General features: G+C 58.0%; 1 protein-coding gene across 6 annotated transcripts in view; it reads left to right on the top strand.

Moving 5' to 3' along the window:
* Positions 1 to 23,367, top strand: part of ROBO3 (roundabout guidance receptor 3) — a 147,647-nt gene that overhangs the window by 80,647 nt on the left and 43,633 nt on the right. For all 6 annotated transcript variants that reach the window (XM_073320817.1, XM_073320816.1, XM_073320818.1 and 3 more), the window contains exons 3-6: positions 11,402 to 11,559; positions 13,000 to 13,120; positions 14,776 to 14,914; positions 16,555 to 16,682. In XM_073320817.1, the coding sequence (XP_073176918.1) occupies positions 11,402 to 11,559; positions 13,000 to 13,120; positions 14,776 to 14,914; positions 16,555 to 16,682 (546 nt within the window). The remainder of the gene's footprint in view (positions 1 to 11,401; positions 11,560 to 12,999; positions 13,121 to 14,775; positions 14,915 to 16,554; positions 16,683 to 23,367) is intronic.

Below are 23,367 nucleotides of genomic sequence, written 5' to 3'. Positions count from 1 at the left end.
TGAAAGAGAAAAGGAGCTGGAAGGGAGAGGGGCGATGGTAACACCCGTGCCAGGGAGAAGAGTTGAGCTGGCTTGTCCAGGCAACGTACTGACTCCAGGGACATAGACGCATAGACTCATAGATACTAAGGTCAGAAGGGACCATTATGATCATCTAGTCCCACCTCCTGCACAACGCAGGCCACAGAATCTCACCCACCCACTCCTGCGATAAACCTCTCACCTATGTCTGAGCTATCGAAGTCCTCAAATTGTGGGTTAAAGACTTCAAGGAGCAGAGAATCCTCCAGCAAGTGACCTGTGCCCCCTTCAACAGAGGAAGGCGAAAACCCCCCAGGGCCTCTGCCAATCTGCCCTGGAGGAAAATTCCTTCCCGACCCCAAATATGGCGATCAGCTGAACCCTGAGCATTGGGCAAGATTCAACAGCCAGATACCCAGGAAATAATTCTCTGTAGTAACTCACATCCCACCCCATCTAACATCCCATCACAGGCCATTGGGCCTATTTACCATGAATAGTTAAAGATCAATTAATTGCCAGAATCATGTTATCCCATAGGATAGGCTGGATCTGCCACCTAGTGCCAGTCGTGAGTGAGAATCAGCCTGGGCCTGTGACTGGGAACCCTGTCAGGCCGGGCTGGGGTCACTGGTACTGAGGGAGCTTTGGGCTGGATTGAAAGGAGCCGATAGATCTAACACATGTGGAGTCTCGGGGAGTTCTCAGTAAAGTTTCCCAGATTTGTTTATTGTATAAACCATCCGAATATGGGCTAGTTAATAAAGGACAAAGCGGGATAAAGAGCGATGGGGAGAGGAGGCACAGGGGCAGGCTTCGCGCTGAGCCAGGGATTGCGTGGAGTGGAGCAGGGCCGGGCACCATGGGGTCAGGTGCCCTGGGGCTGCATGGAACAAAGTGGGGCTGGGTGCTCCGGGGCCGGGCACCATGGGGTCAGGTGCCCCGGGGCTGCATGGAGCAAAGTGGGGCTGGGTGCTCCGGGGCCGGGCACCATGGGGTCAGGTGCCCCGGGGCTGCATGGAGCAAAGTGGGGCTGGGTGCTCCGGGGCCGGGCACCATGGGGTCAGGTGCCCTGGGGCTGCATGGAGCAAAGTGGGGCTGGGTGCTCCGGGGCCGGGCACCATGGGGTCAGGTGCCCCGGGGCTGCATGGAGCAAAGTGGGGTTGGGTGCTCCAGGGCCGGGCACCATGGGGTCAGGTGCCCCGGGGCTGTATGGAGTGAGGTTGGACTGAGCCAGGTCCTGCGTGGAGTGGGGCCGGGCGCCATGGGGCTGCATGGGACTGGGTGCCCCAGGGCCGGGTGGAGCAGGGTCAGGCGCCACAGGCTGCATGGAGCAGAGCAGGGGCCACGCATCCCGGGGCCACGGGGAGTGGGGCCAAGCGCCAGGGCCCCCAATGCTGGCACTGACTATCTGAAGTATTTGTGTGGCTTTCAGTGCAGACCTTCCACCTTCTGTCATCGCATTTGCAGACGCTACTGAAGTAGGCTGGATGTTAAGACTTCGAGGGCAGTGACTGTGTGGGGATTGTGGGGTCTCTGGCCTTTGGGAAGGGCAGCCAAGTGGAGACTGGAAGGGGCCATACCCAGCCTCACTCTCCCTCCTCCTGGCCCTGCCAGTGTCTCCTGCCAACCCCCACTGTGGAGCCGCACCCCGTCTCGGGCTGGGAAGGGGGCAGTGTGCATTGGCAGCGGGCAGTGGGACAGGGAGGGAAGGTTGTCAGGGATGTGTGGGAGAAGTGCTGCTCCTGGAGCAAGGGAAGTTGGGCAGCCTAAGGAGTGATGTGCCCCTGGTTGGGAGCCAAGCCTCATACCTGGGTTCAAAGGGTGATAGGAAAATGCCAGTAAAGTCCTGCACCCAGCACCCCATGGGGCTGATCTGAGGGGGGCTGGGCGCTCCCAGCTCGAGTCACCTCCATGGGCTGAGCCCCATGAGGGATCCTTCCCCAGGGCTGCCATGTCCCCCTGCAGCGGGCAGGGAGCTGACAAAGAGCCTGGACAGTTGCTCGCTCCCCAGAGCACTGGGGGTTTCTTCTAATGTAACTTTCTTTTGTTTCCTCCCTGCTACCAAGACAGACTCGCCCACCACAGCAGAGGGGAGGCTGCCAGAGCGGGTGCTCCATGACATGGTGGAGAGGCTGCTGCAGCCAGTCGTATGCCAGGCTGCCAGAGCCCCTGGCACCCCTCAGCGGGCAGCAGTGTGTGTCAGCCCTGGGCTCTGAGACTCTGGGGGAGTCTCTTGTGGTAACTGGGCTCACAAATGCAGCCCGATTGTGAGCTCCTGCCTGAAAAGTGAGTGACCGTTCCTGAAGTGTCACAGGATCCAGAACAACACATGGTGATGGGCAAAAGTGCCAAAAAGAGACAGAAAGCCTGACTGAGTGTGAAGGACAAGACCTCCCGAGGGAACACAAGGGCTGTGTTAAGATCAGAACTGGTAAACGAAAACAGTGTGAGACCAGAATCAGGGAACCAAAACTGGTGTGTCAGCAATTAGGGCTTAACAAAGTAATGAGAGGATGGCTATTCCCCCCAGCACTTCCTTTGGGGTTCTTAACAGACTTTGGGGAGAAAAGCTGGCTACTGGGGGGCGCTTCCCCATGGCTGCCACCCTGCTGTCTCCTGGGCCCCCGGGCCTTCCTCATGTTGCTACCTCCACCAGCTCTGGCTGAATCCCAAATACCATCTGGGATGAGAGAATTGTCTCCCCGCCTGCCCCCGTGTCTCCTTTCCCTTCCTCGTCTTATTTCTTCTCTTTCCTAGCCCTCGCCTTCTTCCTTCTGCCTAAGAGTCTGGCTTAGCGAGCCAGCACTGCAGACTTTGCAACACTGCAGTGAGCCTGTGACCAGAAAGTGCCCTGAAGAGCCCAATGGTGGTACGAGTTTGCCAGGTCTCAGAGTAGCCGATCAGACCAGGTGCCATCCCTCTGTCTTTCAGCAGCAACACTGCAAGTGAAAGTCCTTCCCCTTTCGGGTGTGTTTGTCTGGCTTGGTCTTCTAAGAAATGGGATTGGACTTTACCAACATCAGCAGCAGCTCCAGCTTAGCTCACTTCTCTTTTCCCCACCTGGACAGTTATTACCATGGTTGTAGCATCTTAGAGACTGTCGAACAAGGGGATTTCTCTCTCCAAATTCAGGGAAAGGAAACAACCGATGTTTATGTATGGGGAGACACATGTGCGTGTATATATAGAATGGGTGCGTGATCTACCTAGTTTCAGGGTGGAAGAGGCCCTCCCCGAATCACGTCAATAATGCCTGTGTCAGGGTTTCTGTCTAGGGCCTGGAGAGCTGCCTTAGAGGCATTTTTACTACCATGTTCTCACCAGGACGACTATGCTGCACTGAGGCTAAGCCAGCAGTCGGCCAATCTGAGATGATCTAACCCTGGCAGCTGAGCCTTCTGGGTGACAGTCCCTTCCCTGGCTGCAAAGTCTTTGCCAGATAACACTGAGCCAGCCTCAGCACCTGTGCTGAGATCAGGTTGGAAGACACAGTACAGCCCCCAACAAGAAGTCCTGCGTGTGCAGATTCAGGCCCCTCAGCCCGGTGGGAGACAGAGAAAAGCACCGTTTTGCTCTGGGCTTGGTCCTGTAGCAAGAGGGGTTGTGTGGAGCTGGTGGGTAGCTGCAGAGCTGGGAGTACAGCCGTGAAGGCTTCCTGACCCCCCACTGCACTCCTGCAGCTCTTGTCCGTAGGAGGTTACAGGGCAGCGTGCCCCGCGGGGTGAGAGGGTCTTGCAGAACTCCCATATCTGAGGGGTCCGTGTAGCTGGCACGAGATGTGCGGTGTCTGAGACAGGTCCCCTCCTTGGGAGCAGGAGACACGGGCAGGGGGTGAGCACAGCACAGGGCCACAAAGGTGATTAATGGATCCGAGGGCCGAGGCCCCAGAAGACACTGAGGACGCTGGTATTCTCTGGCCTCCAGAGAGGCTGCGGAGAGGCGGCCTGATTGGAGTGTCTGCAGGAGAGGAGGGTGTTGGGTAATGAAGTGTGAAACTGTTTGAGGTCAGTGGAGCTAGGAGGGGGTGGGGCTGGCTCCGGGTAGCATTAAGGTGGGTCAGATGGCTGCCTGGCCTTTCACATGTTCAAGGGTTCTCAGACAGAAGGTGACTCCCTGGCAGGACTGGGGGTGGCTGGGTGGTAGGGGCGCTGGGACATGTGCCTGGGAGGGCACCTGTCTTGGCACAAGAACTATAAAAGCCTGTAGGGTGGTGATGGCAGGGCTGGCATCAGACAGCAGCCACCTGTTGGCCGGGCGTAGCTGTGATGTGGTGGCGAGGAGTCACCCAGGTGGGCTGCTTCTCCTTCCTCAGCGCTAGCCAGGGCTCATGACTCTCCGTGACTGATCTGAGCCCAGCCAGGGGAAGCCACAAACCCATCACCGAAACAGCCTGCAGGGGAGTCGGAGGCGGGCAGGCGGGGGGGGGGGGGGAGGTATGGAGACAGACTCAATTTAACACTTCATTAAGGATACAGCAGCCGTTGATCTAGATTATCAGGGTTACTGCCAGCTAATTGCGTCTTTCTGTATTTATTCATTATAGTGGGAGAAAGGAGAGCAGGGCTCAGCCCCTCTGCTATATTTAGAAAAGCTCCAGCAGAGATCTTTACTGAGCAGAACCTTCATGGGTGCTGGGCGAACCATTGCCTCTTTCTCTGAGCAAGGGGCCTCTCCTCCGGGGCAGGGACTCCACCCTTGCTCCCCTGGCTACCGCGGCCCGTGAGGTTAGACCCCATGCAGCTGGGGATGTGCTGGTTGTGGTTAGGGTTCGTGGCGAACGCTCAGTTGTCCAAAGAGCAGACAGACCCTTTGTTTTGTGCTCTTGCTTGTTTTGTGCTCTCCTGGGTGTGAGATTCTTGGAAGGCAGCCAGCCTGGGAACGCGCCTGGATTAGGTACATAAATACATAATAAGCAATATACCCATGTTTTATTGCTCATTACTGGCAGGATTATTTGAGCGTATTACCCTTGGATACAAATATTTATGGTGTATTACTCCCACCAAGTTAAATGGCTTATTGACAAGCTATTCACATCTGGTAAGTGCTGAGACTCCATTCAGCCACCGGGAGCTTCTAGGAACCTGGCAACTCTGAGTTCCCTTGGCACCCCGGGGCTCAAGGGGGCATCCAGCAGAGGGGATGCGGAGAGGAGTGCTGCATGGCTTGGGCAGTCACCCTGGCCCTGACCGAAACTGACCTCGCCTCTGTGCTTGGCTGGGTTTGCCCTGGCAGAGCTGGGATTGGACACACCTGGCCTTTGCCTTATCAGCACCACGCCCATCTGACCGGCACGGAGAATCCCTTAGAAAACCAAAGAGCCTGGCGCTTGGGGGCACCCACATCTGGACGTAGCTCATGAGCATTCGGGGTCCACAGCTGCCGCGGGACCCTGGGAATGCTGCTGTCAGACATGCCCAGGCCTCCCATTTACAGGGAGTCCCACAGGGAAGGAAGGGACCTGCTTGCTCCTCGAGTCCAGGTCCTGCTATCACAGGCAGCCCCGACATCCAATCCTGGTCATGAACTGACCCAGCTCCAGCTGGAGACCAGCCACCTTTCTCCCCCACACTGCTCCTTTTGGGAAGCGGTTCCAGAGCCCCCCTCCTCTGACAGTGAGAAACCGGCTTCTAATTTCCAGCCTAGATTTATTGCTGGCCAGTTTATCCCCATTAGTTCTGGTGCCCTTTCACGTCCGTTAGCTCTTCTCCCTCTCCGGTGCCCCCGCCTGCCCCAGAGCAATCCGATCCCCTCGCAGCCTGCATACCCGCTCTTTCAGTCTCCTCGTGCAACATCAGCTCCCCATTCCCGGAGCACCCAAGGAGGCTTCCCTGCACTGCTCCCTTTGGATTCCAGCTGCGACTGCACGGCCCCTTTGCACACCCATGTAGTTACCAGGGCTTTTTCTGGGCCTTTTATAGGTTGGCTCCCACTGCCTGAAATGTCAGTGATGGATGACACCCTGGGCCTGTCCTGCTTGGGTCAGAGGCCCTGATACCAGTGGGAGGCCTTGTGCTTTATACACCGTGGCCCTCATCATCCGTGGCCCTCATCATGTCGAGGAGAGTCTCAGCCCCCCAGTCATATTCCTCTGTCCAGGTTGCCAGTTTGCATTCTCCCAGGTGGGGGGAGCTCAGGGCACTGCCCCGTTCTGCCCTGCTTTGCTGGGAAAGCCCCCATTGCTCCCCTGCCCTGGAGGGCACTCTGAAAGGGGGCGACCGTGCCACACCTCTGTTTGGACAGCAAATGGCCCTGGCAGCAGAGCCTGTTGTGGGCTCCTCTCCCGCCCCGGGCATCCAGCTCTCCTGTGAATCCCCCCACCCTCCGTCCTCATGTGCCCCAATGTAGCATCCCGCGCCACAGAGCTGTGATGCTACATCCCCGGGGGGCATTGGCCACAGAGTCACAGGCCAATGAGGGCTGCTGGTGCCTGAGAATCACGTGCCCTAGTGCGGAGCCCCTGGTTGGCCCAGGGCATAGGAGACCCCTGCGTGTGCACATTCATCTGCAGTCTGGTCTGTGTGTTAACTCCTGGGCTGCTGGGGTGCTGGACACCCTCGCAGAGTCTACCCCCAGCCGGTGCAGGCCCAGCACATCCATGCAGGTCAGGGTCTCCCCATCCCGCAGATGACCTGTACCCAGGGGACAGTGTCAGGGCGTGGAGGAGTAGCCAAGGCCACCTTCACTTCATTCAGAAAACACAGCCACGGTGCCTGACAGCCCTGGCTTTGCGGGGGGCTTGGGGGAGCCCTAGGAACCCTTCACCCCTAGGCCAATGAACCTGGCTGGTGTGCTGACCACAGGGACCTCTTCTCTGCTCCACCGAGCTCTGGTTCTCCCTGTACAGAGCAGCTGGTCTGTGGGCTACGGGCCCCATCCTAGCCATGGTGCAGGGCCCAGAGTGTCAGCTCAGGGAACATGGGGCCAGCCTGAGTCTGGGGGTGTCACCACGGGAGACACAGCCTCTTGGCCACAGTGGAAGCTCAGGATGTGCCAGGGCCTGTCCCCAGCAGCCACCAGTACAAAGAAAGCAGAAGTGGCTTCAGACCCCCGCCGTCCATTGGCTGCAGCAAGCTCTCGGGGCATCGGCCTTCCCAGACTAGCCCCCTCGCCGGTCGAGCTTTGTATGAAAATCCGCACAGTGCCCCCAGCTGAGTCTCCGGGGGCCAATGACTGGATGCGCCGGGATGATGCTTTGTCCCCCAGCTCCCAGGGGCATCCCCTCTGGCTGTGGCCACCCTGTGGTGTCCATCATGCCTCCTGCTGCTCCGAGTGCTAATCGGCTCCTGGACGAGTCCCCAGGGGGAGTGGCCGGCTGGTGAACGCGGCTAATGAATTGTGCAGCGCAGGTGCGTTTGACAAGCGAAGGAGCAGTAACCGGCCCCACAGCCAGTTGTGCATTAAGGGCCTGACACTTCTCCGTAATGGTTATAAAACGCTGGGCAGCGCTGCCCGGAGCAGAAGAATGAGTGCTGCTGCAGCACGGTAATTGGTGGATTCTCTGTAACTTGAAGTCTCTAAATCACGATCTGCGGACGCCAGTAACTCAGCCAGAGGCGAGGGGTCTATTCCAGCCGTGGGTGGGCGAGGCTCTGTGGCCTGCGATGTGCAGGGGGTCGGCGATAATTCAGAGATGCCGGGGGGTGGGCAGGAGGCAGGGCAGCAGCAGGAAGGCTGGGGCACTGCAGGACTCTCCTGCCTCCGCGATGGCAAGTTCTGTGTGTTGAGCCGGAGCAGAGACCTGGGGGAGCTCTGAGTCCCCGGAGCTCTGGCTGGAGCCTCTGGCCAGGGGCACAGCGGGGACGAGCTGGGGTTTCTGATGGCTTTGGAGTGCGTGAGAGTCCTGGAGAATAGCCACAGCGCTGCACGGCACCGCACTGCTTCCCCGGGCCTGGCCCACCGGTGCGGGTGTCGGAAATCCCCACTCCCAAGCCCGTGGACGCAGAGAGCTGCAGCCAGGAAAAGGGACAGCTGCTCCATTCTGTATCCCCTGCATCCTCCGTCCCCTTCACTGTGAGGCCCACCCCCCCCCCAACCCCGTGCCCCTCAACGCACAGAACTCCCAACCTGGCTGCCACAGCTCCACCCAGACTCGCTCCCCTCCTCTCCGACCCATTCCCCCTGCCCTCTCGCCAATCTCAGCCTGCCCCTGTGACTCTCTGCACACTGGGGGGGATGGGGTCATAGTGTCAGGACCCCCTGCCCCTAGCACTTTCCTCTCTGCCACCCACAAGTGACCCTTTGTGGGGGTCTAGAGGTGTGTCCAGGTGCCCTGTTCTGCCGGGCCTACCGGACGGGACGCTGTCAGGCCCCGGTGTATGAGTCCGACTGCAGCCTGCTTATTCGAGGCTACTGTTCCAAGCCAAGAAGGAGGGTGCCCGGAGGCTGGGGCGGGCGAGCTGCTGACGGACAGGGCCGGGCACACAGTCACAGTGGCACGGGGGCATGCAGGCGTTGTGCTGCCATGTTGGGCATGCAGCTACCATGCCAACAGGAGGGCAGGGCACAGGGGGCATGGAGCTGCAGGGTCCTGCCGCTCTTGGTGCGGAGGCCAAGCAGGAGAGGAAAACAGGCTGATCTGGGGCAAACACCCCAAAGCGCCGTGTGCCCCTCGAGTCCGCACGCGGGTCATGGGCTGGGCGGAGTGGAAGGGACGCAGCGCAGTGTCGTGTAGCTTCCTGAGGGCAGTGAGCAGTGCAGCGAGTTGGGTGGTCCCGAGGTCACAGCCTGGCTGGTAGCGCTCTGGACCCCCAGGGCCTGGGCGGGCTCAGCTGCTCTCGTCCTGGCACCGCAGCGTTGGGTAGGGTTGGCAACTTTCTAATCGCACAAAACCAAACACCCTTGCCCCGCCCCCGCCCCGCCCCTTCCCTGAGGCCACGCCCCCACTCACTCCATTCCCCCCTCCCTCTGTTGCTCATGTTCCCCCACCCTCACTCACTTTCACTGGGCTGGGGCAGAGGGTGGGGGTGCGGGCTCTGGGGTGGGGCCAGAAATGAGTTTTCAGGGTGCAGGAGGGGGCTCCGGGCTGGGGCAGCGGGTTGGGATGTGGGAGGGGGTGCGGGCTCCAGCTGGGATTGTGGGCTCTGGTGTGGGGCCAGGGATGAGGGGTTTGAAGTGCAGGAGGGGGCTCTGGGCTGGGGCAGGAGACTGGGGTGCCGGAAGGGGTGTGGGTTCCAATTGGGGGTGTGGGCTCTGAGATGGGGCCAGGGATGAGGGATTTGGGGTGCAGGAGGGGGTTCTGACCTGGGGCAGGGGGTTCGGGCTCCAGCAGGGCAGCGCTTACCTCAGGCGGTTCCTGACTGGTGGCGCAGTGGGGCTAAGGCAGGCTCCCTGCCTGCCCTGGCTCTGTGCAGCTCTTGAAAGCAGCCGGCATGCTGGCCCCTAGGAGGATGTATGGCCAGGCGGTTCTGCATACTGCCTGCACATGCAGGCATCGCCCCTGCAGCTCCCATTGGCCATGGTTCCAGGCCAATGGGAGCCGCGGAGCTGGCGCTTGGGGTGGGGACAGCGAGCAAAGCTTCTCTGCTCGCACCTACGCCTAGGAACAGCAGGGGCATGTCACTTGCAGGAGGAGCGCGGAGGCAGGGCAGGTAGGGAGCCTGCCTTAGCCCTGCTGTGCCGCCGACCTGACGTTTAACGGCCCGGTCAGCAGTGCTGACCAGAGCCACCAGGGTCCCTTTTCGACCAGGCATTCCAGTTGAAAACCGGGCGGCTGGCAACCCTAGTGTTAGGCCTGGGGCTAACTCCCACTCCACTCCTTCCCCGGAGGACTGCAGCAGGGGTCAGGCCTGCCCTGCACTCACCGGGCGGCAGGAAGTGGAGTGACCCGGCCCCAACCCACTCCACTCCACAGGCTCATGCTGGGGGGCGGTTTCCCCCCTGCCCCCCAAGCCTGCTCCTTCCCCCACGCGGAGGCCTGAGGATGCCCACCCCCCCGCAGGATGGCTGCATAGGGCACCAAAATGGCTAGGGACGGCCCTGGATACGCTGGAGAGTAGGGATAGGGTCCAGAGTGACCTAGACAAATTGGAGGATTGGGCCAAAAGAAATCTGATGAGGTTCAACAAGGACAAGTGCAGAGTCCTGCACTAAGGACGGAAGAATCCCATGCACAGCTACAGACTAGGGACCGAATGGCAGAAAAGTACCTGGGGTTTTCAGTGGACGAGAAGCTGGATCTGAGTCAGCAGTGTGCCCTTCTTGCCATGAAGGCCAAAAGCATATTGGGCTGTATTAGTAGGAGCATTGCCAGCAGGTCGAGGGAAGTGATTATTCCCCTCTATTTGGCACTGGTGAGGCCACACCTGGAGTATTGCATCCAGTTTTGGTCCCCCCACTACAGAAGGGATGTGGACAAATTGGAGAGAGTTCAGCAGAGGGCAATGAAAATGATTAGGGGGCTGGGGCACATGACTTATGAGGAGAGGCTGAGGGAGCTGGGATTGTTTAGCCTGCAGAAGAGAAGAGTGAGGGGGGGATTTGATAGCAGCCTTCAACTACCTGAAGGGGGGTTCCAAAGAGGATGGAACTCAGCTGTTCTCAGTGGTGGCAGATGGCAGAACAAGGAACAATGGTCTCAAGTTGCAGTGGGGGAGGTTTAGGTTGGATATCAGGAAACACTATTTCACTAGGAGGGTGGTGAAACACTGGAATGCGTTACCTAGGGAGGTGGTGGAATCTCCTTCCCTAGAAGTTTTTAAGGTCAGGCTTGACAAAGCCCTGGCTGGGATGATGTAATTGGGGACTGGTCCTGCTTTGAGCAGGGGGTTGGACTAGATGACCTCCTGAGGTCCCTTCCAACCCTGATAGTCTATGATTCTAACAGCCCACATCCCAGACTGCACCTGAGGCTTTGGGCAGACAGAGCATCCCTAGCTTGCCCTGGGCACTTGTGTGTGTGGGTGCTTCCCTCCAGACCCAGCAGCCCTCACATGCAACAGGACATTTTCTGCCCCTCCTGACTCCTGTGGAAGGCTCTAGGCTGGGAACCCAGCCGTGGGGTGTGACTCCCCCTCTTGTGGCATTTGCTCTGCCTTGTCTGAGGAGACTGCAGCGGCTCGCCTCACGTCACACACCCCGATTTGGGCATGCTGGCAAAGCGAGCCAGGCGGCACATCCTACCGGGATTGGGCTTGGGGTTGGACACACCGGCCACGGGGACATGGCTCCCCGCAGGGCTGTCCCCACACTGGGCTCTCTGCTCCCGCGGGCACTGGCTGGTGACAGGGCAGCAAGGTGGGTGCAGAGGAGGGTGGAGGAGGCGGAGCACAAATGGCCATGGTTGTTTCTGGAGGGCGCCTGCAGCTGTCTGCCCCTTCTCTGCCTGCGTGGCCCCTTGGCCAAGCCCTTGGCTCACGCATCCATGGTTCCCTTGCAGTCCTGCGCGATGACTTCCGGCAGGCCCCCAGTGATGTGGTGGTGGCGGCCGGCGAGCCGGCTGTGATGGAGTGCATCCCGCCCCGCGGGCACCCTGAGCCCACCATCTCCTGGAAGAAGAACAGCATCCGCATCAGCGATAAAGATGAGCGCATCACGGTGAGGCCTTGCCCATCCCACAGGGCTGGGGGGAGTGGGGTGGGGGGAGCAGCGGGGTCGGGGGTATGGTGGGCATCTGTCCCGAGGTGCAGAGGGTGTAGGGCATGGTGGGGGAATATGTCCTGCAGGGTGCTGGGGTAGTGTGCAGTGAGAGGGCTATGGGACCATCTGTCCTGCAGGGTGGGGAAACTAATAGAAGTGTCTGTCCCATGGGGGTGGGGCTGGCATGCAGGTGTCACGGAGTCCCCGGGCGATGCTCTGGAACTGCTCCCCATGAAGCCAGGCAGGACTCTGGGGAAGTCTCCTCTTTGTGAGCAGCCTGTCTTCAGGACACAGAGCTCACACAGCTTCCACCTTCCTGGGTCTGACCTCGGAGCATTCAGCATCTTCTGCCCCTCCGTGCGCTTCCCCCAGCGAGTCCACCCAGGCGGGGTCTTGGGGAAGCCAGAGGGTCCTGCCCCCCAACTTTGCAGTCAGACGTGACTCTCAGCCAGCCAGTAAAACAGAGGTTTATTAGACGACAGGAACATGGTCTAAAACAGAGCTTGTAGGTGCAGAGAACAGGACCCCTCAGCTGGGTCCATTTTGGGGGGCAGTGAGCCAGACAACCCCGTCTGCCCTTCACTCCATATCCCAGCCAGCCCCAAACTGAAACTCTCACCAGCCCCTCCTCCTCTGGGCTTTCCCCTTTCCCGGGCCAGGAGGTCACCGGATTCCTTTGTTCTCCAACCCTTTAGCTCTCACCTTGCAGGGAGGAAGGGCCCAGGCCATCAGTTGCCAGGAAACAGAGTGTTGGCCATTCTCTGTGTCCAGACCCCTGCACACACCTGCCCTCTAGGGCTCTGCAATGATCGTACATCCTTACCCCACCACCTAGATACTTAAGAACTGCATAGGGGAAACTGAGGCACCCCCACACTATTCAGAGGAAACATTAAGAACAGTCCCACTTCGTCATAGCAGGTACGGGGGCATCTGTCCTGTGGAGAGGGGAAACTGGGTAATGGGGGTATCTGTCCCATGGGGGCAGGGTGGAATGCAGGGAGAGGGCCGTGGGAGCATCTGTCCTGCAGGGTGGCATGGGGAGTCACTCTCGCTTGTCCTTGTAGTGCAGGTCCAGTTCAAAGAGCTGGGATCCTTCATGCCACACCCCCGATGGCAGAGTTTCTCTTCTGTAATGGATAAAATCTTGTGACTTTTCCTCTTCTCCAATACAGTTATTGTAATACTCCTGGGGGAATTCTGCACGTGCGCAGAATTTATGTCCCCTCCAGATATCTTTGCTTCCCCACAGAAAAATGACTTTCTGATGGGGAAGCAAAGGGAAGCCACAAGAGCGGTCCTGTGACCCTCCCCAGCAGTATGTTTCAGGTGCCCAAGCGTGTGACTCCCCGTACCGCGGCAGGGCCAGCTATTCTGAGCTCTTCCCCTTTGGTGCAGATCCGTGGGGGGAAGCTGATGATGTCCAACACCAGGAAGAGTGACGCTGGCATGTACGTCTGTGTGGCTACTAACATGGTGGGGGAGCGGGACAGCGAGCCGGCCGAGCTGGTGGTGTTTGGTACGTAGTACCTGGGGCTGGTGTGGGGCAGGACACACAGGGTGGCTGGCTATGTGTCACGGAGCTCGGCTCTATGGCTGCTCCCCCACACAGCACCCAGCCTGGCTGATGAGCTAGGTGCTTTGAGAAGTGCCCCATAGCCAAGGCACCAGAGCTGAGTGGCCAGGCATCAGGCTGGGAATACCCAGACTACATCTCAGCAGCCTTTCCCCCTAGGTGCAAGCCTGTCTGGCTGGGTCTGGCCCAGTGTACGTCCCTGAATGGCTGCTTCCCTGCTGCTGTGCTGCGAGCTGGGATTGACAGCTGCACTCCACCCCAGAAGTGGCTGCATGGCAGCAGCGCTGTCTGGATGTGGTTAGGGCCACCCGGGGTGCCAGACATTATTAATCAAAGACCCTACACTCACAAACAGGATCCATATGGGAACATTTGCAAGCTGCCCCCAGGAATCTCCAACCCAGAGCAGTACCAATGAGTCACTGCCTTCTCCATCGTCAGTCACGCCAAGGAGCCGTCTGTGTTTCCACTGCTGGAGGGGACTGAATGGCCATTAACAACCATCCCCTTCTCCAGGCACTGACTGCCTCCTGCCGTGCTGGGAGCTGGGAAATGGTTTATTGCTCTAGCCGAAGGGGTCATAAACAAGGCAGGTGTTTTTCTGAGCAGCCCTGGCCGGAGCCCGAGGGGGAAACCAGTTCCTGCCTACGTTATTGCCAGTCTTGGGTGCTGAGATGTTTTTCCCTCTGCCTTCCATTGCTCCATCCCATCTGCTGGCTGGGAGGTGGTGAGACCTCTCTGAGCCAGGCTGGCCCGGACACAGGACTGCTCCCTCAGTCAGTGCACAGCCCTGCACTTTGGGCCGTGGTGAACTGGACAGGCAGCTGCATAAATAACCCTGCGGCCCGACCAGTTCCCACAGGGCAAGTGTGCTGCCCTTACAAGTCACCAAGGTCTGGCGGAGCTACCGAGGCCAAACTCCGTGGCAGGGCTGGGCCACGCTGGCTGGGTAGGTACTGGGAGGCAGAGCCTGATGGAGGAGACGCTTGTCCTCTCACTGCTAGACCCATTGTTTCAGAGCAGCAGCCGTGTTAGTCTGTATTCGCAAAAAGAACAGGAGGACTTGTGGCACCTTAGAGACTAACCGATTTATTTGAGCATAAGCTTTTGTGAGCTACAGCTCACTTCATCGGATGCATTTGATGAAGTGAGCTGTAGCTCACGAAAGCTTATGCTCAAATAAATTGCTTAGTCTCTAAGGTGCCACAAGTCCTCCTGTTCTTTAGACCCATTGTGTGGCTAGAGCCCTCTGAGCTCCAGGCCCATCAGCCTTCCAGCAGCCACTGGGGGGCCAGAGCCCCTAGGGAGCAGGGGGTGAGGCAGCATGAGCCCCAAGGGAGCAGGGGGTGAGGCTGCGTGAGGCCCCATGGAACAGGGGGTGAGGCTGCATGTGCCCGTCTGACTAGTGCAAGGAGGCTCCGATCCCATGGGGCCGGCTTCTCCGACATTTTCCACGTGCATCCTCTGAGTCTGGCATGGCTGCATGTGCAGGGGTCGGAGGCTGCGGGGCTGCAGCTCTGTGGGGTCTCTGCGCTTGGTGTGGGCTGAACGGCTCCTGTGCTCAGTCCTGACGCTGCCTTTCTGGCCTGTCTTGGCAGAGCGCCCCACGTTCATCCGCAGACCCATCAACCAGGTGGTGCTCGCTGAGGACAGCGTGGATTTCCACTGTGAGGTGCAGGGGGACCCAGTGCCGACGTCCCGCTGGCGCAAGGAGGAAGGGGAGCTGCCGCGGGGCAGGTAAGAGATGAGAGGCCAGGCCCTTTCCTGGGATGGGGTGCAGCAGGAATACTGGTTCCAGGCCGGGCCGGGCTGCCTGTGCACTCCCGGCCCGCTCCACGCTCACAGCTGACAGGAGAGCTAGAGGGATGTCGCTAAACCAGTTCTGCTCTGTGTGTGGACACCCCAGGGCTGCTCTACATGAGACATGCACCAGCTGAACCCAAGGGCGACTTTAACCCGGGTGGACGCATGGGTTCTGGTCTAAGCAGCTTATTCTAGTTTAATGAACTCTGTTCCTACCCAGGTTTCAGAGTAACAGCCGTGTTCGTCTGTATTTGCAAAAAGAAAAGGAGGACTTGTGGCACCTTAGAGACTAACCCATTTATTTGAGCATGAGCTTTCATGAGCTACAGCTCACTTCATCGGATGCATGCCGTGGAAACTGCAGAAGACATTATATACATGCAGAGACCATGAAACAATACCTCCTCCCACCCCACTCTCCTGCTGGTAATAGCTTATCTAAAGTGATCATCAAGTTGGGCCATTTCCAGCACAAATCCAGGTTTTCTCACCCTCCCCCCCCCCCCCCCCCCCCCAAACTCACTCTCCTGCTGGTAATAGCCCATCCAAAGTGACCACTCTCTTCACAATAAGAAAAGGAGGACTTGTGGCACCTTAGAGACTAACCAATTTATTTGAGCAAATAAATGGGTTAGTCTCTAAGGTGCCAGAAGTCCTCCTTTTCTTTTTGCGAATACAGACTAACACGGCTGCTACTCTGAAATCTCTTCACAATGTGTATGATATTCAAGGTAGGCCATTTTTTGGTTTGATTTTTGGAGGGGGGTGAGGGAGTGAGAGAACCTGGATTTGTGCAGGAAATGGCCCACCTTGATTATCATACACCTTGTGAAGAGAGTGGTCACTTTGGATGGGCTATTACCAGCAGGAGAGTGAGTTTTGGGGGGGGGGGGGGGAGGGTGAGAAAACCTGGATTTGTGCTGGAAATGGCCCAACTTGATGATCACTTTAGATAAGCTATTACCAGCAGGACAGTGGGGTGGGAGGAGGTATTGTTTCATGGTCTCTGCGTATATAATGTCTTCTGCAGTTTCCACCGTATGCATCCCATGAAGTGAGCTGTAGCTCACGAAAGCTCATTCTCAAATAAATTGGTTAGTCTCTAAGGTGCCACAAGTCCTCCTTTTCTTTTTGTTCCTACCCAGAATCAGAGCGTCCGCACAGGGTCTGGCAGCTTTCTTACCAGACAAGCCCGGACTGCCTGGCTCACGAGGGGGTTCGCTTGCCCCGTTAGATCCGTTCAGTCTGACTCCTGGAGTGAATGTGGTCCCAGGACGTGACTCATTGTAGAGATCCCCACCTACCCAGAGAGGATTGCCAGCCCCTAACACCCTCCTGCTTACCTAGATGGGTCTGGAAGACAACGAGGGTGGGTGCGCGCACTAACGAGGCCCGAGGTTGGGCCCTGACCCAGGAAATGCCAGGCATCATTTCTCCCCCAGTGGGGAGCAGGATGGGCTGAATGGGAGCGGTCTCCGGGTGCAACCTACTGGCACCAATGTGGCACTGGCATCCTGGGCACCGGGGCTGGTGCCAGGCTGGGCTCTCACAGCGTTTGTTTCGGTCAATCCCAGGGCAGACATCCAGAGTGACAGCACCTTGCGGATCAGCCGGGTCAGCGCTGAGGACGAGGGCACCTACACTTGCGTGGCAGAGAACAGCGTGGGCAAGTCGGAAGCCTCTGGCTCGCTCAGCGTCCACGGTAAGGGGTCGCTCTGGGGGCCAGGCAGCGATGGGGGCTGCTGCTGGCGGTGGAACCCATGGAGTCGAGGAGGAGATGAGCAGCCCTGTTCTCTCAGCGCCTCGCGATGGGGAGATCCCAGCCCAGGGCCTGAGTGCTCCTCAGAGGCGGCTGACACTAGTCGGGCACTGACTGCTGCCGGGGTGTTAGATGTGAATCTTTTCCAGTGCTCGGGGCTGGCGGGATGGAGGGAGATGGGCCAGGCTCCCTCGCTGAGCCAGGCCAGTCTCTGTCGATCCCCTCTGGTTACAATTCAACACCAGCGACTGGGCCCAGCTAGCCACAGCCTCGGTACCGACTGGCTGGGCCGAGGTTAGTGCGTGGAAGTCCCTGGGAAGGCGAATCAGCCTGGCCACGATAGGCAGACACTGCCATGACCCCCTCCTTGCATGATCCGTCTGTTCCATGCTGCTGGCACGCAGCAGGCTCCATCGCTGAGAGGCCGAGTGGGCCCGGCACTCAGAAGCGCCGATTCACTCTGCTTCTCGGCCCCTCATGTGTACTCTCACTGTAACACCCCCCCGGCTTCGCTGGATCCTGCTCATCTCACGCCTGTTTCTCTGTGTTCTCTGTTCCAGTGAGCCCATTCCGTGAGTATCCATTTCATCTCATAACACTGGGGCATGCGGGGATGGCCGCGGGGCCACCGTGGCGGGCGGGGAGGGGCTGTGCATGTGACATTCCTGGGGCTCATGAGGCCATAGTGGGAGACGATCTATGCAAGAGGCTCTTTGCCCTCTCCCCACACCCTGTGGTGCTCCGGCCATCTGCCTGCGTCAGACCATTGGAGAGCACTCTAAAACCTGCCGGCGGGGGCTCTCAGGAACGGGCCTGGCTGGCCTACAAGGGCTTTTCCAACTCTCCTTTCTGGGAGAAGAAGGAATTCAGAGCAGCCTGCAGTTGTGAATCCAACTGGCCTTCAGCTGGCTGCAGAGCATTTGGCTAGTGAATCTGATCAGGTCTCTCCCACCATGGGCACCTCCCTCTCTCCCTCCCTCTCTCTCTCTCTCTCTCTCAGCTGAAAAGCCACTGGGTTCCAGCATGGAGCTTGGGAGTTAATTAACACTAGCCCACTCTGTGGCCCTGTGATTGCCCTCTAGCCACAGAACCGCTGTGCAGTGTGTGAACCCGCAGTGTCCTTCTCCCGTCTCCAGCGTGTGGACCAGCCACTTGGTAGCCCCGTGCAATAGCCAATATCTGCAGTGCATTAAGTCAGAGACACAGACCCGCCTAGGCTCCCGTGACAGCAGTAACTAGGCCTGGCCCTGCAGCTGATGCAGCCAGAAGGCACTGGGAGCCGCAGGCTCTGGGCAGGGTGTGGTTGGCTTTAGCCCATCAGGTGTGTATTGTGTCAGTAGTGAAATGCCCTTGACAAACCCCCTGGCTTTCCTTGTAGAGGTAAAAATGAGGGCACGAAGGGGAGCAAGTGATGGGGCCAATGCAGAACCCGGCTCCCTTTGCTCTGCCCGCTGGGCAGCCCCCAGTCCAGTCAGTTTCCTGCCTCTGATCTGCCCCCTCCGATCCGCCCCCGCCCCTTAGCAGCAGCGCTCGTTCAGCACTAAGTGATGCTTCCTGGGGCGTCCACGTCACTGGCCCTCGTTTCCTCCTGGCCTTTGAAGTGGGGCAGGAGCAGAACGTGGGGGTGGACTTCCTGAGTCAGCCTCCATCCTCCCTGCTCCATGTGGGCGCCTGGCCCCTTTGAAGCCCGGGGGGGGGAGGGGTGCTGCCCCTTTGAAGCCCGGGGGGGGGTGCTTTGTGAAGAGGCTTCTGCATTGCTGCCGCCCCCTCCCTTCCAGCCACAGCCATTGAGATGTGATTGTGGAGCAGGTGGTTACACAGACACAGGCTGTTGCTGGGAGAGGTCACAGGTCGTTGGATTTGAATCCAAGCACTGGGCAGAGCCAGCTGAGCTCCCTTTACAATGAGCCTCCCACAAGAGCGTGCAAGGTGCATCCCACCTCCAGCCACTGCTTGGTGGGGGGGGGGGGGCAGCCTGTTCTCCAGGCAAAGGGGAGGGGGCAGCATTGGCTTCCTCAGGGCGTGGTTAAATCTCCAGCTGCAGATCTGCTTCCCAAGCCAGGCCGGCGGGTTCCTGGCACGGGCCAGCTCCCTGCACTGTGTGGGGATGGCTCTGGGGACTCAGCTCTGGGGACTTACTGCCCTAAACAGACTTTGTGATGGGGGCCAGATCCTCAGCTGGTGCAAGTGAGCAGAACCATTGGTGCAGAGCACTGGCCCCTGCTCTGGATTTTCCCCGGTCTCGGCCGCACACCCTTTCTCTGTACAGCGTCCGTCCCACATGCAGATCAATAACAATTAAGCAGCTGCAGGTTTTTCTTTTCCTGCCATGGAAATTCAGACGGGGAGAGCTAGCAGCTTTGGGGAGGGGGGGCCGTTAGCATGGGGGTACCTAGCAATCCATAACTTCATTAAAGCGGTGCCTGCAGGGATCAGCCTGACAATGGCACACCTGAAGCTCTATGTGATAATGCCCCGTGCCCCATAAATACTTTACAGCTCTGCTTTGTCTCCCTGCTCCTGGAGGGAGCAGGGAAGGGGTGGGCAGAGGGGAGATAAGGCGAGCAATTAGCATTTGTAAAACCTGATGTCATTTGTCTTCCATTGAGAGGAAAGAAAAGGTTTTGAACAGCCAGAGGTGGATGGGGGAGGGTTAGTTATTTATGGGAAGGTGGCTGATTTAGGAGACTTGCTCCTTTTCTTCTCTGTCCCTCCTCCCCCTTCCATCTCCAGATCCTGCTCTGAGTGCCCAGAGGTTATCCGGAGGCACATCAATGCACCTTCCCCTGAGTGTTATGGCTTTATTCAGGAGAGCCTCACTGCCACATCCTGGGGCCTTGCCTGGCTCCCTCTTATCTGTCCCCTTGTAAATACCTGGCTGGGGGCGTCTGGTTTAGAATTGTCCCCCTGCGATCCCTCTAGGAAGCAGAAAGAAAAGGAAAGGAGGACTTGTGGCACCTTAGAGACTAACCCATTTATCTGAGCATGAGCTTTCGTGAGCTCCAGCTCACTTGTGCCAGCCAGAGAAGAGTATCAGTCCCGTGTGCTGCTGAAGCCCACTCGCACCACACTGAGTCAAACCCCTTCCCCTGGCCTACTTCATGGGATGTAGGTGGGCACCCAGGGCTCCAAGCTAGTCTGGTCAGGGAGATCCCCTCGGGGTTGCACACAGGCCAGCTCCTGTGTCCCAGACCAGGAAGGTTGCTGCGGAGACCACTGCAAGCCAGGAAAACCCCAAGTGCTGCCACTCGCGGCTGTGATTTCACTTCCACCGCCCACCGGTCTCTCCCCCGCCCGCACAGCGCACCCTACTCGGCTGCTGAGGCGCTGGGTCCTGGCTGCCGGGAAGGCCAAGCCGGTGCTGCATAGCGTGCCGTTGGGGTGGACAGTTGTGTTAAGGGGGCTGTGGTGGATGGTTGCTAGGAAAGGGAACGGCTCGGTATCCCACTGGAGCTAGCTAGTGACTATCTGTTGCTTCTCCCGGGTGCCAGCAGCTGGGCAATATTTTATTCGGGGAGCGGGCTTGGCTGTAGAGTAGCTACTTTCTCAAACAGACCCTTTGGGGCTGGTAGTTTCCATGCTCCGTCTCAGCCAACGTTCCCTCTCATTTCTCCCATCCATGTGCAGAATGAATTTTGTTATGCGCACCAATATGGAGGTGACGTGTGGTGGGGTTCGGAGCGTGGGAGGAGGCTCAGGGCTGGGGCAGAGGGTTGGTGGGCAGGGCAGGGTGAGGGCTCTGGCTGGGGGTGCGGGCTCTGGGGATGGGCTGGGGATGAGGGGGTTGGGGTGTGGGAGGGGGGCTGGGGCAGAGGGATGGGCTCTGGGGTGGGGCCAGGGATGAGGGGTTTGGGGTGCAGGCTGCCCCAGGGCTGATTCCTCCCAGCCCTCTCTCGCCGCAGCAGCCCGGGGCGGCGGAGAGGCACCTCTCCCTGCCGGCATGGCCCTTGGTAGCCTGCTGCGTTGCCACACGGCTTAGAGGGAACTTATGTCTCAGCCCAAGGAGGGAGAGGGGTGTCTCTGTCTGTCTGTGTGTGCACTAGAAATGTCAGAGGGCCAGATTCTGATCCTCTACTCATCAGTAGAGGTTCTATGGTGATGAGGCTGCTATGAAAACCTCCATTAAGTAGCACCGTACCCCATGACGGGCCCTGCTGATCTCACGTCCGGGAGGTCGCTTTGGGGCAAGGTGCCACTCAGCTGAGCGAGAGTGTCAGAATCTGGCTGATTTTAGAGTCCAAATACTGGGCTGATCTTGGCCAAGGCTCTAGCAGTTCAAATGGGGCAGCTTTGCCCGTGGGTTGGGGTGTTCTTTCCCCCCCCACCCTCCCCCCAGTAGTTTTAACCTCGAGCTAGTCAGATTATTGACCAGGATGCTCAACGAGGTGTTCAAGGATTTAAATCCAGAATGTCCCACATCCCACAATGTCCCACATCCCAGAATGTCCCACATCCCAGAATGGGGCTTCCAGCACAGACGTAAGTTTTAACGGACCTTTTAAACAACGTGTTTTAATTCTCCTCTGCGCATCCTGCTTTGGAGAAGACACCGCACACTAAGCCCTGGTCTACACTGTGCCGCAGCACACACGACTGGAGTGTGAATTGCAGAGCTAACTTCCCTGTGTGCATATGGACCCTGCTGGCGTGAATGAAAAGGTAGCTAGTTCATATGAACGTAGCCCTCTTTGAAGAGGGCTGTGTTAACACAAGCCAGATACCTTTTTCCTTTCGTGCCAGCAGTGTCTACAAGAGGCCGTTAGTTCAGTGCGCTCTGCAATTTGCATGCCCGTAGTCCACACTGTGGCGCTGTGTAGATGTAGCCAAGACATTGCAGACACCAGATGGCTCGTGGCATAGGATTCAGGGGGTGCTTTCTTTCACACATTTATTTGGGGAGCCCCTGCACAGTGCAGCCGCTTTGGATCACATTCAAGCTATGGAAGAGTTGGGTACGTCTGACCGTGGACGGTCACAGCTGCTAATCAAGGAGTGTTTGCAACAACGATACTCCTTCGAGTTCCCTGTAAGTGACCTCCACAAAATCAAACAGGAGGAAACTGTGGCCTTTTTTGCCTCTTGTGACTCCCAGCTCAAGCCCCCCTTATCTGGGCTGATGATGTCCCGGAGCGCTGTGGTCTGGGCGCTTTCACAGACCTGGGAAGTACCAGGAGGATTTCACAACAGGAAAGAAGAATTGTTCCCACTGTTAGTGACGTTCTTTCTATGCTGAACGTGGCTCGCAGCCTGGAGAGCGGGATCACAGAGCCAAAGCTGGGATTAGTGCAGGGTGCCCTGGGCTGGGCTGTTCCCCTTTAGGGGACTGGTCTAGTCTCAGGCCTGTTCTTCTTCTTCCTGATGGAGGATGTGGGGTTCTGGGTTTTAAGAATTATTCTCCTCGTTTTTTCCCCTACAAATATGAGGAAAGTCAAGTCTGCCCTGGCTGGAAAGGTCTGGCAGGAGAATGTTTACCGGGAGCTCATGCAGCTGAATGGAAGGGGAGAGGATGTGGTACCATTAGCAAAGGCTTCCTTTATCCAGACTATTAATTAGACATTGGAGTTAAATGTGTTACCGTAAAACCCCTAAATCCAAAGGGTTTTACAGTCTGGCTAGGAAACCAGCCCCTCTGTTCCACTTCCACTCGCTTGATCAACGTGCTGCTGCCTTTCATAGCGTCCACCTTTTGTGCAGCTCTGCCTGTGAGGTTTCTTATGGGTGAAAGCAAGGCTGCAGGGAGGTGTGGCAGGGCTGCCCATGCACCAGGGCCAAGCAAGGTGCCACACTTGGCAACGCTGCCCATTCAGCCTGTTCTCCAGGCCCAGCCAGGCAGTGCTAGTGTCAGAAAAAAGCAGGAAGAAAATGCGGCCCCCTCCGGCCTTCGCCGTGGCTGACAGAGAAGCAACAAGCTCCCGGTCCCACTGGGCAGCCTCTGCCAATGCAACCTGCAGCTCTGGGCCTCTCTCCAGGGACCCGGCAGCACTCCTGCTCTGTCAGAGAAACAGAAGGCAGGTGCTGCAATATCTTTGTGGCTGTTCACCTCTGTAAACAGCCCATCGGATGCCCCAGCACCTGGGGAGAAGGCCCAGGGCTCAGGCTGCCATGTTACCACAGAGCCATAGAAATGTCGGGCTGGACGGACCCTCGAGAGGTCATCAAGTCCAACCCCCTGTGCGAGGCAGGACCAAGTAACCCGAGATGGGAGTTTGCCAACCTGGTCCAGAGATGGGGATTCCACAGCCTCCCGTGGAAGCCTCTTCCAGAGCTTAGCTACCCTGAGAGTTAGTTTGAAAGTTTTTCCTAAAATCTAACCTAAATCTGCCTTGCTGCAGACTAAGCCCATTGCTCCTTGTCCTGCCTCCAGTGGACATGAAGAACAATTGATCCCCATCCTCTTTATAACAGCCTTAACCGATCTGAAGACTGTTGTCCGTCTTCTTTTCTCAAGACTAAACACACCCAGCTTTTTTAACCTTTCCTCCTTGGTCAGGTTTTTTAAACCTTTGATCATTTTTGTTGCTCTCCTCCGGACTCTCTCCAGTTTGTCCACATCGTTCCAAAGCGTGGCACCCAGCACTGGACACTGCTCCAGCTGAGGCCTCACCAATGCCAAGTAGAACAGGACAAT

The sequence above is a fragment of the Lepidochelys kempii genome, chromosome 22, assembly GCF_965140265.1.
Source record: "Lepidochelys kempii isolate rLepKem1 chromosome 22, rLepKem1.hap2, whole genome shotgun sequence".
NCBI classification, from domain to species: domain Eukaryota; kingdom Metazoa; phylum Chordata; order Testudines; family Cheloniidae; genus Lepidochelys; species Lepidochelys kempii.
The sequence above is the reverse complement of the archived record's forward strand: the minus strand, read 5'-3'. Positions and strand labels throughout refer to the sequence as shown.